Raw genomic sequence first — 17,241 nt, forward strand, 5'->3', positions numbered from 1 at the left:
ACATGGAACTATTTCTCCTCCCTAAAATCCCTTTCTTAGAGGGGACTCCATTTGGCCTTTCTGTCTCTTTTGCTCAGTAATAAGGAACAAAATAATCTGAAATTACTTTCTTGATGAAGTGGGAGCTGTCTCAGTGTCTAGAGCAGCAGTAGCTGCAAACTGCTGAGTGAGCCCTTCCCTTGCTTGGAACAGTCTGTATTGTGTATGCCTTCCAAGGGTGTTCTTCCAGATTTTCACTGTTGTGTGTTGATCTCTTTCTGTTTAGGCCATCACACTCCCTCTCCTGGGGGTCCCTTCTCAGCGCTCACTCCCAGCATTTGGCCTCAGGAGATCCTGGCAAAATACACACAGGTACAGTGTGGGACAGGGAGGGGATGTTCTCTGGCTCTGTAAAAGTAGAGGGACTCTGGTAGTTTCTGATGATCTCTGGAAACCACAGGGAAAAGCACTTTTCCTCTGGTGTTTTGGTTGTGGACACTTGTTTGTTACTTCAACTTCACATGTTTTGTGGCTGCTTCCTGCCTCTTGCAAGAGGATCTTGCAGAGCACAAAGGAACTTGTGTGAATTATTGCCCTGCTGTTTTGCAACTATTGCTCTACTGTAAAAATGTTGACACCCTCAGGGAACCTCTGTCATGATCAAGCTACTCTGGATGGCTTGTGCATGGCAGGAAATGCTAGCCTCAAGCTTGTCATTAGGTGAGCAGAGCAGGAAGCAGCCGTGGAATTTTGTAACTTAGCCTCAGTGTTTGCTGAAGGCAGTTGAGCCCAGTGAGAGAGATTGGAGCTTGTGGAGCTGTGTTAGAAGCACATTTCTTAGGTGCTGCCTGGGTGCGACTCTTGCAAGAGTCCCAGGGGCAGGTCAGCTTGCAGGAAAGAAGAGGTATCTGTAGGTTTTCACTCCTAAGAATAGCCTGGTTGTAACTTCCAGTGTGTATCCCCCAATGCCAACCGTGAGCACAGATGAGGAAGGTTGAGATTTGGGTCATGGACCTTAATTTCCCTTGGCCTCCTATAATTTGGCCTCGTGTCACAGGTGCAAATCCCAGTTTTGCCTGCTGTCCCCAGAGAAAATCAGAGCAACAGGCAAGAGGAGTGATGCAGGGCACTGAGTGTGCAGTGTGTGTGCAGAGGTAACAGGAAGGAGTGCTGTGTGTTAAGAGATGCAGACAGTGGAGACCACTTTAGTTGGTGTGTGTGTTTTCCACAGTTCATGAGGAGGGCTGCGTGCCCCTCCAGTGGGGAGTTCTGATCTTCATATGATGTTGAGCTCAAGTCCTGCTGGAAAAAGGATTGCTGAGAAACCCTTCACAGGTTTGAAGACAGGGCTTCACAACTTCCAAGGAGAAGTCATAATGGGAATGGCATGCGACGTCTCCTCAGCTGGGAGTTGTGGCGGGAGGCCTTGAAAATTAAAGGGCACAGGGTCTAGTTGCTCAGAGGGCACAGTATGGACAGGGATGGGATGGGGCAATATCCACATGTCTCTCTTCAATTATTCAGTGCTAAACTGGTAAAAGTGTTTTCCTTCCTCATATCCCCCAGAAGGAAGAATCTGTCGAGCAGCCAGAGTTCCGCTATGATGAATTTGGTTTCCGAGTTGACAAGGAAGGTAAAGCCAGTCCTATCCCTCCCCATTCCATTGTGTCCAGCCCTTTCTATGCTTCCAAGTATGACAGGTTGATTTTGCAACCATTCTGTGCTAGGTCTTGTCTACCTACCTGTCTTTCTATATCCTGCCATTGTGATCTAGTGCATTAGAACTGCTGGCCTTATGGGTGGGAGTCTGGAGCACAGGCTATGCAATAGTAATTGTCATGCCCTTATGCCTGTGCCGTGGGAAAGAGAAAGAAAGAAAAATTAAGAGAAGTTACCACTTCCATTAGCAGCTACGTGCTGGGGAAGGGCAACTTTTCCAGTCACAGTGGGATCTCTGTTATGTTCAGTAGCGCTGTAAGTACTCATAGCAGGCATGGTGAAATATGCTGTTTGTTGAAAAACTCACAGCCAAGGTGAGTGGCAACATTGTGTGTTCTGTTCATCCCAGCATCTTGGCAAAGTGTAGGGCAAATTGTTGGGGCAAAACCCACATCCCAGTTTTTCTGGAAGATATGGAGACAGGTGACCAGATAGAACAAGGTGTGGAAAGCTATTGCAGCTGAGCATTGAGCTATAACTGCTGTCTGCCTTTTCAAAGAGGAAGGGGAAGGAGTGGGGGATGTAGGAATTACTTCTTGTGCTCTGATTGATGTTTACAGGGCTCAGGGGCTCAGGCCATACAGTGCTAGGGCAGAATTTCTTCACATGTGTGCCCTGAGGCACCTTGAGTCACAGAGGATCCTTTTTGAAGCAATGGCCTGGAGATGAGGACAGGACGAAGTGATTTCTTTTCAGCCAGAACATTTGATAGACTTGTGCATTATGAAATCAGCAGAAAGATTTGGACGGCGTTGTTGGGATGTATTATGTGATGAAGGACAGAGTGCCTTACGTCAAACCTGTACTTGCGCTGCAGTTTCTATTTTAGAAAGCCAGCCCCAGGGTAGGGTGCTCGCTCATTGAGAATTTGAAAGCGTCCTTATTAAAGCTTTTTTGGTGATTAAGTATCCCCAAAGTTAATATTTTGCACCTCATTACTTCCATGAGCATATAGCTAATGCTTTCCACCTCTGAGGCTTGCTATGCTTTTGTCAGCCTGATTTACAGATTCTTGTGATACCCAGCAGGATGGCTGCTGCCGGGGTCTTGTTTAATTCCAGCCACACTGTGCTCTAAATCATGAATAAGTAGAGACTAGAAGTCTGCTGACAGCGTCTTAGTTCTCAAGGCCCCAGTGCCTTTTGCTTATGACCATAAAATTTGTTGCATGGAGAAGGCAGTTAGAAACCAAGCTTTGCCCTTCCATGCTCTGACTGGAAGACGTGAATGTTTTTGATGTGCTTTCTTCAGTCAGCCATCCTATTCCCCACCCTGCCTTGTGTTTGTTCCCTCTCCTGTTCCCTCTCTCACTTGTCTCCATTCCTTTCCCTTCCATTTGCTGAAGCAGATGGTGCTGAGCCAAACTCCAGCAAGCTTCTGGGGGTCCCACTGACAGAGGAGCCACAGCAGAGGCTCAAGTGGCAGGCTCATCTGGAATTCACACACAACCATGATGTGGGTGACCTCACCTGGGACAAAATTGAGGTCACCCTACCACATTCGGACAAGCTGCGCTCCCTGGTGCTGGCTGGCATCCCACACAGCATGAGGCCACAGGTGAGAGTGCTGCCTGTTCTGAGCAGGTCCTCCTACCTGGAGTAAGAGACAGTGGAGTGGAATCTCTCACTTGAGAGGCTGCCAGATTATGGCTTTCTGTGGCTGTCTGGGTTACTCCTCCTGTCTCTGTTTACCCCTCTAGCTGTGGATGCGCCTTTCGGGGGCTTTGCAGAAGAAGAGGAGCTCAGAGATGTCATATCGGGATGTTGTGAAAAACAGCTCTAATGATGAAAACATTGCTGCCAAACAGGTAGGAGATACTTCCTTGTGCTGAGTGGGCACAAGGGTATGGGGACAAAGGCAAGATTTGCTGTGTGAAGATGAAGGGATGTCTGCCTGACACCTGCAGCAGGGACAGTTGAGAGAACCCGTGGTTGAATCCTGCTAAAGTTTTATCCTGTGGAGCATATTTCTCCTTTGTTTTGTTGGAATAGCAATTTTGCAGCTCTGCTCCTGTCCTAGGACAGCAGGGACAGGGTTTGACCCATGCTACTTGCAGGCTAGAAAACAGTGCTGCAGTTGCATCTCAGTTGCAAATACCCTGCTGTTCATTCAGTGGTGAAACTAGGGGCTGAGTTTAGACAAGTATTCCTTGGGAGTCTGCACTGGCATTTTCCCACATGTCAGTGAAGGCTGTTAACACTGACCTCAGGTGCATGGACAGGGCCACCTTCTTTGGTGCCTGAGGAGTCACGGGTGGGTGTGGGGAGGCAGAGTTCCCTGAGGCAGGGGCCATGGGGAAGTGCAGATAGCAGAAGGCTGTTGTCCAGAAGCTGCAGGCTGACTCTGTGGTTGTCCCTGGCTGGCTGACAGATTGAGAAGGACTTGCTCCGCACAATGCCCAGCAACGCCTGCTTCTCCAACATGAACAGCATCGGGGTGCCGCGGCTGCGCAGGATACTACGGGGACTTGCCTGGCTCTACCCAGAGATTGGATATTGTCAAGGCACTGGCATGGTAACCTGCTTTCAGAGTGTCTGTGGGATAGGGGTCATTTTGTCTGTGGTCGCTACGCTGGAGTGAATGGTTTGAGGCAGTGCTGCCAGACACTGTGCTCTCCACATGACCTGAAGAGAAATCTCTTCCACATGGAATAGTCTTCCTAGGGAAGGGAGAGCAGAGTAGCACCACACATCCAAAGGTGTGGAAGAATTCAGTCCATCTGTTGAGGAGGGGGTAGGAATTGCAGTGAGAAAAAATCCCTTCCTTGGAGACTGTGGGAGAGCTCCTGCAGAGGAAGGAAGATGTTAGTCACCTAGATGCTGGTCCCTCTTGCCACATGAGAAAGTGGGGAAAGAGGTCTACCCCTCTTAGGACATGCAGTTGTTCTTCCTTTAAAACCCTAGGTGGCTGCCTCTCTGCTGCTCTTCTTGGAGGAGGAAGATGCCTTCTGGATGATGTGTGCTATCATTGAGGAATTGGTTCCTGCCACCTACTTCAGTACCACACTCATGGGTGTGCAGACAGACCAGCGTGTCCTGCGACAGCTCATCGTGCAGTACTTGCCCCGCCTGGACAAGCTGCTTCAGGAGCATGACATTGGTAAAAGTGTGCCCTAGAAACCATAGCTTTTCTTGCCAGGGTGACATGCAGGCTAAGATTATTGTTCTTCTTTTCATAAAGAGCAACAGGGAGAGGAGCAAACCTCCTGACCCTGGAGGCATTGTGTGGAGCACAGCCCTTAGGAGAGTCCATCTTCACTGGCTGACTGATTTCTTAAGTTGTGATTATTTCCCATGTCTCTATTCACAGAGCTCTCCTTGATCACCTTGCACTGGTTCCTCACCTCTTTCGCTAGTGTTGTCCACATCAAGTTGCTGCTGCGTATTTGGGACCTCTTCTTCTATGAGGGCTCTCTGGTGCTGTTCCAAGTCACTTTGGGCATGCTTAGTATGAAGGTAATTCCCAACTCCTTTTCCTCTTTATAATACTTCAATCCTGAGATTTAGGGGCAAGAAGGTTTCAAATCTGCTTGCTGGATGTGGTTTGGGAGTGTGCTAGGGAAGGCAACTTCCTGCTGCCTTCAGAACTGGAGGCTCTGAAAAACTTCTAAGGTACTTGGCAGAAATCAGGGATTGCTGTTTCTTGTTCATACTTCCTTTGTGCCCCAAAAATTAAACCTCGCCAGCCATCCCTCTCTATTCAGTCTAGGTTCTAGCCTGAGGGTCCGTCTTACCTCTTCCAAGATACTTTTTGATTTTGTGCAATCTGTGAGGAGAGATAGAAAGCCAAAGTTGTGATTATCTGGGAAGCTTTGAATGGCACTGTTGAATGTTCTGAGAGATGACCGTTGTCCTGGCTGCATTTGGTTTGGCCAACCTAGGTTTAACTGCCTGATCTTTTTATGTGACAAACAATTTTGTGTTCAGACTGCTGTGTGTGAAGGACAAGGGTGATCCTGCTGGGAGTAAGGGGAAGGTGGAGCACAGTTTGGCATAGTAGGTGCTCTATAGTGTGTAGGACTGAGCAGCTTTTTATTCTCTTATCCCTAGCAAGACCCCTTCTGTGCACAGTCCTAGTGATTGGTGCAGAATAGGTTTGGCTTTGTCTTTCCTTGCTGACTTGATTTCATTTCAATGTTGAATGCTGTGATTCAAAAAAATGCCAGCTAGAATTCTAGGAGGAGAGTGCAGTAAAGCAGTAAAAGATGCTGTTCCCTCTCAAAAGTAGCTTGGACTTTTCTTATCCCTAGCAAGACCCCTTCTGTGCACAGTCCTAGTGATTGGTGCAGAATAGGTTTGGCTTTGTCTTTCCTTGCTGACTTGATTTCATTTCAATGTTGAATGCTGTGATTCAAAAAAATGCCAGCTAGAATTCTAGGAGGAGAGTGCAGTAAAGCAGTAAAAGATGCTGTTCCCTCTCAAAAGTAGCTTGGACTTTACTTTTCATGTACCTGCCCAGGCTGTACACTGAATGTAGAACTGCATCCAGCAGCCTCAAGGGCACAGCTGTCACATTCACTGCTCTGTGTGGCAAAAATTACCGTGTCATTGCAGGAGGATGAGCTGATCCAGTCTGAGAACTCTGCCTCAATCTTCAACACGCTGTCAGACATCCCGAGCCAGATCGAAGACGCGGATGTGCTGCTGCAGGAGGCGATGCGCGTGGCTGGCTCGCTGACAGACGTGGCCGTGGAGACCCAGCGTCGCAAACACTTGGCCTACCTCATTGCTGACCAGGGGCAGCTGCTCAACTCCAGCACCACTGTCAACAACTTATCCAAAGTGAGTCCCAGCTGCCTCTGCTGTTCTGTTTTTTCCATTCCCTTACGTATTCCCACCCAGTTTCTGTATGTGAGTGAGAGGTCCTTCTGTTTGAGGAGACTTTTGGCTCCAGGACAATTGTCATCCAGAGGAGAAAAGGTATTGGGAAGTTGGAGGAAGGTCTATACTAATGAAATGCTGCCAGATCTGCCCTGGTTGATAAATCCCCAGATGAAAGGGATATTGGCATTGATTGTAATTATCATTAATGAGAGTTATGGTGAAACATTATGCATTTCATTAATGGAAACTAAAAGAAACAACATGTGCTTTTGGCAGAATTTGCTTGAAGCACACAGAGCAGAGTAGGAACTGGATATAATCCATTACTAAGGTACACTGAAATAACTGTGGAAGGCAGAGTCAGAAAACAGCAGCAGCCTTTGAGAAGCTGAATAAAAATTACACCTGTGTTTAATCTTGGACTAAAATCTACAGCTACAGACTAGACACTCCTGCAATTCTAAATGTAATAGTCATCCAGGTAGAAATTTATATAGAGTTACACGTGGCATCAAATAGAATTAAAATTATTCACATGAATCATGGTTGCTTCTCGAACTTCAATTTTGCTTTTGTAATAATTAAGCTCTAAGTAACCTGTTGTACATGGAGCAGATCAAGCAGTAGAGCTGATTAATTGCGTTAGGACTAGAACAACTCCTGTCTAAAATTGTCAGTTCACTTGCCTACCCCTTCTAGTGGTAGCTGTCAGTACCCCTTGCCCAGAGCTGACAGGTGTGCAGGGTTGCTTTATTTTATTTCTAGTCTGCCCTAATGTGTGCACTTTGTTCTCTCTCCTCCCTCTCCCTCAGATCGTGCGGCGCCGGACTCAGCGCAGGAAATCTGGCATCACCTCTCTGCTTTTCGGTAAGGACAATCCTGTGCCTTTCATGTGCTGTTGGTGGCTATACCAGCCTAGGAGGGAGGGGAGTGAGTAAAACAGGAAAACACTGGGACAGAGGAATTGGAGAGAAGGGAGCCAGAACTGAAGGCTGAGAGGGAAGAAGTGCCATCTGCTAATTGCTTGCTTTGATCTAAGCTCAGAAAGTAAATTTTAGGTTAGAAAGTTAGTCCATGAATGGTGACTAGGAGCAGGTGCGGCTCAGCCAGCTGTAATGTCCTTCTTTCCCTGACCAACAAGTCAAACAAATTTTCTGGCAGATCATATGCAGTCCACAGGCTGGATATGGTACTCTACTAATCTTGCTCTGCTCGTTTCAGGAACATCTCTGAAGATCTGAGACAAAACAGGGTGGTCCAGTGTGTCACCCATCAAAATTTCTAAGTGCAAACATCATTGATGTTCCCCTTTACTCTTGAGAGTTTGATGTTGTGAATGCTTTTGGGTCTTAATTTTTTCATGCCTGAGCTAAGCCAATGTACATCCAGAAAGCACACAGCCAGAATGGGTTTTGCAGGGGTTTAGCAGTAACTTATTTCTTAGGCTCCATGAGAGCCCTTTCTACTGTGGTCCTCACTGTCATCACCTTCCTTGCAACTGGTTAGCTTTCTTGAAGCTGCCACATGTCACCACAGGAATTGTTTTTCCAGAGGAAGACAACTTACTGCATTTACAGGGTTTGAATAGTATTCCTGTTGCAGTTGAAATGGCCTGAATAAACTTAAAATTGGGGTTTCCTGGCCTTCACAGAGAAGAGCTTTTCTGATGTTCTCTGGGAAGCTGACCTAGTGTTACAGGCTTCCTGCAAGCACACAGAGCATTACATATAAAAGTTGGGATAGAATCCCATAAATTAAGAACTGTGGGAAAGTTGCTTGTGCAACCTGAAGTCAGAGCTCTTGTATGTAATATTATCATACAGTCAGCACAGACTGAACTGGCAGAGAGCTTGGCTGCCACATGCATCCTTTTTGTGTCTCAGATAGTCTCCTTGACTGTGTTTGAGTAGTTTTATGAAGGTGATAGTGAGTTAAACACATGCACAAAGTTAAACTCAAGCTTCAAAATGTATCAGTGGTAAACTGAATGATTGTGTTTTTCATTTTAGTGGGGTTTCTGTACAGTGACTGTCATGTTTCTTACCTGACATTATTCTTAATATTTAAAACGTAGGTTAAAACAAAGGAGTTGCCATCCTGCAGTAGTTGACCAGAACAGAAAACTTCAGGCCAAGTGAGAGGAAGGAAAGCTTGGATGAGATAAATTCATCTTATACTGGGAACTGACAATCAATCCTAAGTGTAAAATCTGCTGCCTGTGATAGTTGCTGTGTAGAACTGGTACTTAGCCCTCATCTTAGCCCATGCAAACCTCATGAAATTTAACAAAATGAAGTGCAAGGTCCTACATCTGGGCTGTGGCAATCCCAGGCACACCTACTGGTTGGATGGGGAAGTAATTGAAACCAGCAATGAGGAGAAAGACTTGGGAGTGACAGTGGATGAGAAGCTCACCATGAGCTGCAGTGTGAGCTCAGCCCAGAAAGTCAATCGAATCCTGGGCTATATCTACAGGAGTGTGGCTAGCAGGTCAAAAGGGGTGATTCTTCCACTCTACTCTGCTCTCATGTGATCCCACCTGGAATGCTGCGTGCAGTTCTGGTGTCCTTAGCGTAAGAAGGACATGGAACTGTTGGAGCAAGTCCAGAGGAGGCCACAAAGTTGCTAGGAGGACTGGAGCATGTGCCCTATGAGGACAGGCTGAGGGAGTTGGGGCTGTTCAGCCTGGAGAAGAGAAGGTTGTGTGGAGACCTCAGAGCAACTTTTCAATATCTGAAGGGCCTACAAGGGAGCCAGAGAGGGACTCTGTGTTAGGAACTGCCATGATAGGGCGAGGGGTAATGGATTCACACTGAAGGAGTGGAAGTTTAGGTCAGATATTAGAAAAACGTTTTTTCCTCTAAGAGTGGTGAGACACTGGCACAGGTTGCCCTGGGACATGGTGGCTGCCCCGACCCTGTCAGTGTTCAAGGCCAGGCTGGATGAAGCCTTCAGCAACCTGGTCTAGTGAGGAGGTGTCCCTGCCCATGGCAGGGGGTTGGGACTAGATGATCTGTAAGGTCCATTCCAACCCCTAAAATTCTATGATTCTATGATCTGTGAGGAAACAAGAACTTACCCAGAGCTTAATACTTTTTAGAGTGAATGCACATGTTTTGGTAGCTTGGATGGGAGTTATAGAATCATAGGTGCACTGTTTGAAAGAGACCTCTCAGTGTCTGTACTCCAACCTCTCCTCTCAAAGCCAGACTCTTGCTCATGCTAGACTGGGTCAGCCAGGGCTTTCTCTAGTTGAGATTCAGGAGTTGGACCAGATTTCCAATGAAAGAATAGGAAGAAACAATGGAAGGTAATTTGCTGGAGAGCGAGATGTGCAAGTTGCCCTCTTCCTGTTGGATGGGCATTGCAGCAGGGGCATGCAGGAAAGCTAGCCCTCCTCTGCACAACTGTGCAGCTAGTCAGTCTTTGTAGGCTCAAATAGAGCCTCCTCCCAAGTGGTTGATCCTGCACTGGTTTCCTGTTTTGGAAATGCATGTGCAGTAATGTTGAGTGCAGTGAGAGGTGAATCTGGTAGAAACACCAGTTGCTTTCTGCTGCACCATGTACATTCTAAGGTGGGAGAGCGTGAAACTTGCTTCTCATATCTCCTGCTTGTGTTTGGGTGGGATTGGTCTAAGTACAGAGGGAAGAGCATAGTATCCCGGCCAGATGGGACAATGATGACGGAAAGAATCCGTGATCTGTGTAAATGAGGGCAGCCCACAGAGTGTGGCTGTGGTTCAGTCACATTCTATTTTAGCAACATGACTTTTCTGGGACTCCCCAACGTGTACGTGCTCCCCTATCTATTTACAATCTGTGTCTCTGAATCTGTAGTGAGAGTTCCTGTATGCTCTGTTTCCTACCCCTGACCACAGAGAACAAGAGTTTGTTCATTTTTTGTTGCTTGAACTGGGAGTAACTATGCTCTACAGGTTTTCTCATTCAGAAGCAAAGCTCAGTTTTCTCTTAAACTCTGTGTTTGATTCTTGAATCATTTAATTTAGCAAATGGAAAACAATTATGAAATTAACTTTGTGCTGCTACTTGCATTACTAAATTTGGGTCTTTTAAATTAAGTTCACATGATTGATTACAAGATTGATCACTTTTCAATAAGCAGAAGCTCAATGTATATATAGCTGTTTGCAGCAGCTGTGAAGCTCAGCCCACACTTTATTCATAATGTTTTCTGTAATGCTGTTAGAAGGTAAGCAGAGTATTAATTTGCTAGCCAATTATTTACTTGGGTGGTGCATAAAAGCTCTGCTTGTATAAACATTGGAGTTCAGTGAAATATACATTGTGTTGGTTTTGTTAACCAAGCTACTGCATCATCAATACATTACAGGGAGAGCAAAACCAGAGGTATGAAAATCCACTTTGACTTTAAAACAAACTGATTTTTTTTAGAAAAAGAAGCAAATGGTTCGTTGTCCCCAGACATTATGTACCCAGTGCATACATTAGCTGGCTCTGACTTCTAGACTGGCACAGAAAAGTGGGTTGTCTTGGTTTTTCAAATCTTTTTCAGGACTCAGTGAAGAATATGCTCTCTGACTGTGAATTATAAAAAAATCATAAGTAGTTCAACCAAAAGCTGATACCGTTTTAAGAGAATTTCAGCCAAAGAGAATTTTTGCAAGTTCCTCAGCTTTGTGTCCCACCATTCAGCCAACTGTATTTTTTAGGCACTTCTCTAAAGTAGTACCTTGGTATACTGAGTTTCCCAGACAGATCAAAGATGTCAACTTCCAGTTCCATATGTGGTTTGAAATACCATCTCCTTAAAATTTGATCCAGTCAAATTGGTGTTTACTATTTACATTATCGAACAGATTGGCAGTAAGTACCTGCCTTAGTGTAAGCACTTCTGCTCTCATGCTCTTTTTGATTTCTGCACAACCAAGGATTTCTAATGTTAACAAAAAAGCAAACACCATGTATTTGTTTTCCTTTCTCTGGCTGCATGGGCTCCACCAGGGGATGACGATCTGGAGGCGCTGAAAGCCAAGAACATCAAGCAGACAGAGCTGGTGGCTGACCTGCGCGAGGCCATTCTCCAGGTGGCACGGCACTTCCAGTGTGTGGATCCCAAGAACTGCAACATTGTGAGTGGAAACAGCTGGATCTGCACTGCTGTGTGCTCCAGGCATGAGTGCTGAGTGTGCACCACAGGACAGGGCTGTTTAGATGCTCCTGAAGTGAGAAAGAACGTGCCAGGTGCAACAGGTGGAGGGTGAGGCTTGCTTTAACCCATCCCTGGTGCTGGAGGGCTGTGCTGGGAGGTTGTTTGCTGCTTAGGAGCAGGAAAGGATTTGGAAACAGGGCCATGCAAGCTTTGGCAGATCAGCTAGGAGTCACCTGCTCCTTTTCATTCCTCTCTACCCTCATCTACATGTGTGCTAGGATCTGACTCCAGACTACAGCATGGAGAGCCACCAGCAGGACCATGAGAACTACGTGGCCTGTTCCCGCAACCGACGGCGCCGAGCCAAGGCACTGCTGGACTTCGAGCGCCATGATGATGATGAGCTTGGCTTCCGCAAGAACGACATCATTACGGTGCGTAAGCCTACGGGGCCAGGGCAGGACCACGCACACCCAACTTGTCTGGGACACTGCACTACCTCTAATACAGGGAAAGAAAAATACAGTTAGGAGTTCAGGCAAAGCAGCTGGTGTTTCTGGGAGCTGCCTGGGGATGAGGCAGTGTGTTCTTATTAGTGTTGTCTTATGGGTCATTCTCAAATGCGCAACCACAAAGTCCCTTTCCTGGCAACCTCACAACTGTGCAGAAGAGGGATTTGGTCCAACCTGGGTCCCAGTTTTACACTGCACACTGAGCTATGGTAAGACTGTAAAAATATCCATTTGCATTTTAGCTGTGAGTGTCTCATCTGAAATTGGGAGAACAGGGATGACATTGCGTTTGTGGTAGCTTTGTGCCCTTGAAGGCCCCGGGCCATGTGAAAAGAGAACATTGGCAAAACTGTTGAGAAGAAAGCAGTTCCTTATTGTGTACACACAGACAGGCAGCTGTAGCCCTCCTGCACTCTCTTCAACTGGTGTTTTCCACTCCCTGTTTTTCAGATCATTTCCCAGAAAGATGAGCACTGTTGGGTGGGAGAGCTGAATGGACTGCGAGGTGAGAGCAGGATGGGTTGCACTGGGGAGAGTGCACTGGGATTGCACCCTATGAACTCTGATTTATTCTCAGCTCCCACTGGGCTCTGGTTTTGTCTGTGAGGGGATTTCTCTATGTCAGGCTCATCTCTTTGTCCACTCTTTCTTTGTAGGTTGGTTTCCTGCAAAATTTGTGGAGGTCTTGGATGAGCGGAGTAAAGAGGTAATTAAAAAAATCCACAACAAAAAACTATGTCATAACTGAAAAAAACACAGAGCCATATATTTCCCTCCTTCAGTCTGTTTGCTCACTCTCTCTGGCTACTAAGTGTTTCATGATGTGGTCAGGTAGCTTGTTTTCCTAAGCCTGTTTCCTCAACTTACTCCTTCAGGAGTTTTTCAGTACCTCCCAGGATAATCTTTTCTATGATCTTGCCAGGTACAGAAGTGAGGCTAACAGGCCTGTAGTTACCAGGGTCATCCTTCCTGCCCTGTTTGAAAATCAGGACGACATTAGCCAGCTTCCAGCTGAATGGGGCCTCCAGATTCCCAAGACTGTTGAACATGATGCATCACCTCCCCCAGAAATTCCCATCTGTCGCCATTTGTCTTGACTTTTAGTAGCTGACAGAGTCCCAGAGACCCTCAGTGCAAGGCCCTCTCCATGTTAGCTTTGTCAGCATCACAGCAAACTGCAGCAGTTCCTAGGTGCTGAATGCTGCCAGGATGGTGCTGAGCTCATCTCTGTGGTCTCCTGGGCACCACCTAAGTACAAAGGTCCTGGTATTCCAGCAGATCCCCAGGCAGTAGCACAGAACATGGTGCCTTATGCTAGAGCATAAGGGGTAAGGGAGAGAGGGCTGGCAGGCACCTGGGAGTGGAATTAATCTATGCAGAGAAGGTGTAGGTGAGTGGACCACCTCTCCCGTGCTCTGCCCTCTTACCAGTATGCTGAGAGCTGGTTCTTCATGTTCCTCAGTATTCCATAGCTGGAGACGATTCAGTCACAGAAGGGGTGACAGACTTGGTGCGAGGAACACTCTGTCCAGCCTTGAAGTCCATATTTGAACATGGATTGAAGAAGCCATCTCTGCTGGGGGGGGCCTGCCACCCTTGGCTGTTCATTGAAGAGGTGAGATGTCCCAGTTCCCTTCGTGGGGTCTTGCCAGAGGGCTGGGGTGAGAGGGTTGTGGGGCACAGTGTGCTGACTGTCTCTCTGCTCCTCGAGGCTGCCAGCCGGGAAGTGGAACGGGACTTTGACTCTGTGTACTCTCGCCTTGTGCTCTGCAAGACTTACAGGTAAGGTGCTTTAGTCATGCCAAGCAGCTGGGTCTGTGTTCTGCTCCTGTGTGCTCATCAAACTGATGCTGCTCAGCACCTTGGGAAGGGTCTGCACCTTGGGAAACCCCATCCTCCTGTGGGTGTGGTGTCAGTACTCTGCTGTACCTGTGCTGACTTGGGGCTGGCAGTGGCTCTTGTCCCCTTCCCTGGGTTCCTATGTTTGCTTCTGGGTCTGTATCTTGCTCTCTCATGGCCACAGAGTCACCTGTGGGCTCTGCAGTAGCCAGAGAGATGTTGGGGTATGGAGGGGGAAAGGCCTGTGTGTGCCCAGAGTGGCTCTGGAACTGGCTAGGTCTGCTGTGATCTTTACAGGCTCGATGAAGATGGCAAAGTCCTCACTCCAGAGGAGCTTCTTTACCGGGTGAGTGCTGCCCTGAGCCCAGCTCTTACTGGGGGGAGATCTCCCATGGAGGTTGCTGGAGGGTGAGGCCCATCTCTAGGGAGATGCTTAAGCATCTCACAGACCTTCCCTGATGGGAAGGAGTGGAGACACCAGGTGCTTGGAGAAGGGCAGAAAGTGAAGCCATCAGGAAGGCTTAGCCCTCCTAGTGCTAGCAGGTGGCACTGGTGAGGGTGGGGAGCTCCAAGGAGGGCAGCACATGGCTGGGTTGCTGAAATGGCTGCCCAGTGGTAACCACATCTTCCCTCCCTGCAGGCAGTGCAGGCTGTGAACATGACACATGATGCTGCACACGTACAGATGGATGTGAAGCTTCGGTCTCTCATCTGTGTTGGGCTCAAGTAAGTCATTCAGTCCTGATACCCTCAGCACTGTGGGTGCAAGGAGCTTGGGAAGGGACAGAGTGGACTTAAGGGCAGAAATGGTTTCAATCTACCTTAGGCCATCGTGTCTTTTTGTCCCCCTCTCACTGCAGTCACTGAGTGGGACTTCTTGTATGAGTCTGTGCTTGCCTGAATCCTAGCTGGAAGAAGTAGTTCCTATTGCATGGAGTGGCTCACACAAATGTACTGGGTTATCCTGTTCCCACTAGGAGCAGGACTGTGGGCTGGGGTCAAGGCTTGGGCTGAAAATAGGCTATCCCAAAGGGATGGGGCTGCTTTCCCTGGCTTCAGCCGAGTAACATGACTCTACCCCATTGCTGCAGTGAGCAGGTGCTGCATTTGTGGCTGGAGGTGCTGTGCTCAAGCCCACAGACCGTGGAGAAGTGGTTCCATCCCTGGTCATTCCTGCGCAGTCCTGGCTGGGTGCAGATCAAATGTGAGCTGAGGTGAGTGTCCCCATGAGCCTTGCCAGGATCTGGACCAGATTTCCTCCTCCTCTGCAGGAGGAGGCCTCATTATGGCTGGGTTTGAGCCCCCTCCAGTGAGTTGCAGTGAGCTGCCTGGACATTCTGGCTGCAGAGATTTCCTTCTGTGTGGGGCCAGCAGCACCTCTCCAGACAGTTTAATGCAAGGACCATGCCTGCCTGATCCAAGAGCTTGGCTCAGGGGGAGCTGTTGTGACAGGCAGCCTCTACCTGCCCACAACATCCTGCTGTGCCCTGCACCTAATGTAGTGGAGAGACTGCTTTTTCTGCCCCACTGCTCTCCAAGTCCTCTGCCAACCACCATAAGTCCCAGCAGGGAACAGGGAATATGCTAGGGAGACAGGGCTGTCACTGGCTGGGAAGGAGCTGGTCATTGACTGACTCCCAGGTTAAGTGGGGGAGTGATATCAGGGGCTGAAAGCAGCTTTAGTGCATGAGCTCACACAAAGCACATCACTTGAAGCCCAGGGTGCATGTCCATGTGATGTGCTCCTGGCCCTCCTGCACTCTGCAAAGCCAGGGGAAGTCCCAGGGAGCTGGAGAGGCAATTCCTCTGCCACCACCACTGCTCCAGCCTGCTTGCTGCTGCCCTTCTGTGGGAACTGGCTCTTCTCTGTACCACCTGGTTGCCTCTGGCCCCGGTGGGAGCCTCTGTAGCCAGGAGCAGACCTGTGTGTGCACACCTCAGGGTGCCCTGTCCTTGTGCTGCTGCTGCATGGGAGGGAGTCCCATCCACCTCTTTGCTGCTGTGTCCCATGGCTGCTTTCTCACAGTGTGGGGGCAGTGCCAGTTCAGCACAGACAAAGGACCAAGTGGGACTGGTTCATGTCTGATGTCGTATTTCTCCCAGCCAGCAAGGTTGCTCCCCACACCAATGCCTTGCAGCACTTATCCGTGGGGATCAAGGGCACTCAGCTTACTCCAGGGAGAGAGGGGGCTGCAGAAACTCTGAAGTGCTACTGGCAGGGGGCTGCTTTCTGAGAGGAACCTGAAATCCCCCATTGCCAGCTGTGTGCAGTCCTCAGCCAGGCCTGTCTGTGGTTCCCCAGAGCCCAGGGCTGCCTGTGCCTCCCTGTGCTGCTGGGCTCTGTAGGGGCTGCACTTGAGTCGTATCTTCAAGCTTCTTTCCAGCCTGGGCCTGGCAGGATGTGAAACACAATGAGGAGGGGGAAATAGGGAACGAGTGACTGCTGCAGACTTTTCAACACCAACAAACAAGGTGTTTGTTGTTCCGACACATCCTTAGTGATGTGTCGGAACAAACTGAGGGAGACAGTGCAATTGTGTACTTGGGGGCAGCAGTTGTGGGCACAGGCTGGGAGTGTGATCTGGGGAAGGAGTGTTTTACCATCGCTCTCATCTGTTTCCCTTGCAGAGTCCTCTGCAAATTTGCCTTCAGCCTCTCTCAGGACTGGGAGCTGCCAGTAAAGAGGGAGGTGAGTAGGTGGCATTTCTCATTCTCTCCCTCAGCCAGGGGCTTCAGTTACTGCCTCCCTCTCTGAGTTTTGTGCTCTGGCCCATCCTCTGCCTCCTCTCAAGCCAGCACCAGAGGCTGTGGATCAGCCTGGGCAGGCTATGCAGGAGGAGCTGTGTGGCAGTGCTGGCAGACTGGGCTGCCTGCCCCTGCCCATCTGGGGCAGAGGGAGATGGCAGCCCCCCCTTCCCTGGTGCTCTCCAAACCACAGGGCCTCTCCCTGTTCCACTTGTGCAAAGGTGGGAAGTGCAGAAGGCTGCTCTGAGTGCCAGAGGCCTCAGCATACTTGGGCTCTGCCCACAGGCATGACCTCCCCTTTTCTGGGTGCAGTGCACTGACCTGGGTCTCCATGTCATCCTGCAGGAGAAAGAGAAGAAGCCTCTGAAGGAAGGAGTGCAGGACATGCTCGTGAAGCACCATCTCTTCAGCTGGGACATAGATGGGTGACCCCCACCCCACCCCATCCTGGGGAACCTTCTCGATGGCGCACACTCCTGTCCCCCACCCCCAT

General features: G+C 48.7%; 1 protein-coding gene across 1 annotated transcript; it reads left to right on the plus strand.

Annotated features, from left to right (window-relative positions):
- Positions 1 to 265: 265 nt before the first annotated feature.
- SGSM3 (small G protein signaling modulator 3) lies at positions 266 to 17,177 on the plus strand (the record flags this gene model as incomplete). Its single annotated transcript, XM_009077345.1, has 20 exons — positions 266 to 351; positions 1,546 to 1,612; positions 3,047 to 3,255; positions 3,398 to 3,505; positions 4,069 to 4,212; positions 4,602 to 4,797; positions 5,008 to 5,153; positions 6,252 to 6,479; positions 7,334 to 7,388; positions 11,505 to 11,632; positions 11,931 to 12,086; positions 12,615 to 12,669; positions 12,821 to 12,870; positions 13,627 to 13,779; positions 13,876 to 13,946; positions 14,301 to 14,349; positions 14,644 to 14,729; positions 15,095 to 15,217; positions 16,632 to 16,692; positions 17,094 to 17,177. Coding segments are annotated over 20 exons (2,255 nt in total), but the record flags the coding sequence as incomplete, so codon positions are not given.
- Between the last annotated feature and the right edge of the window lie 64 nt (positions 17,178 to 17,241).

The sequence above is a fragment of the Acanthisitta chloris genome, unplaced genomic scaffold, assembly GCF_000695815.1.
Source record: "Acanthisitta chloris isolate BGI_N310 unplaced genomic scaffold, ASM69581v1 scaffold2846, whole genome shotgun sequence".
NCBI classification, from domain to species: Eukaryota; Metazoa; Chordata; class Aves; order Passeriformes; family Acanthisittidae; genus Acanthisitta; species Acanthisitta chloris.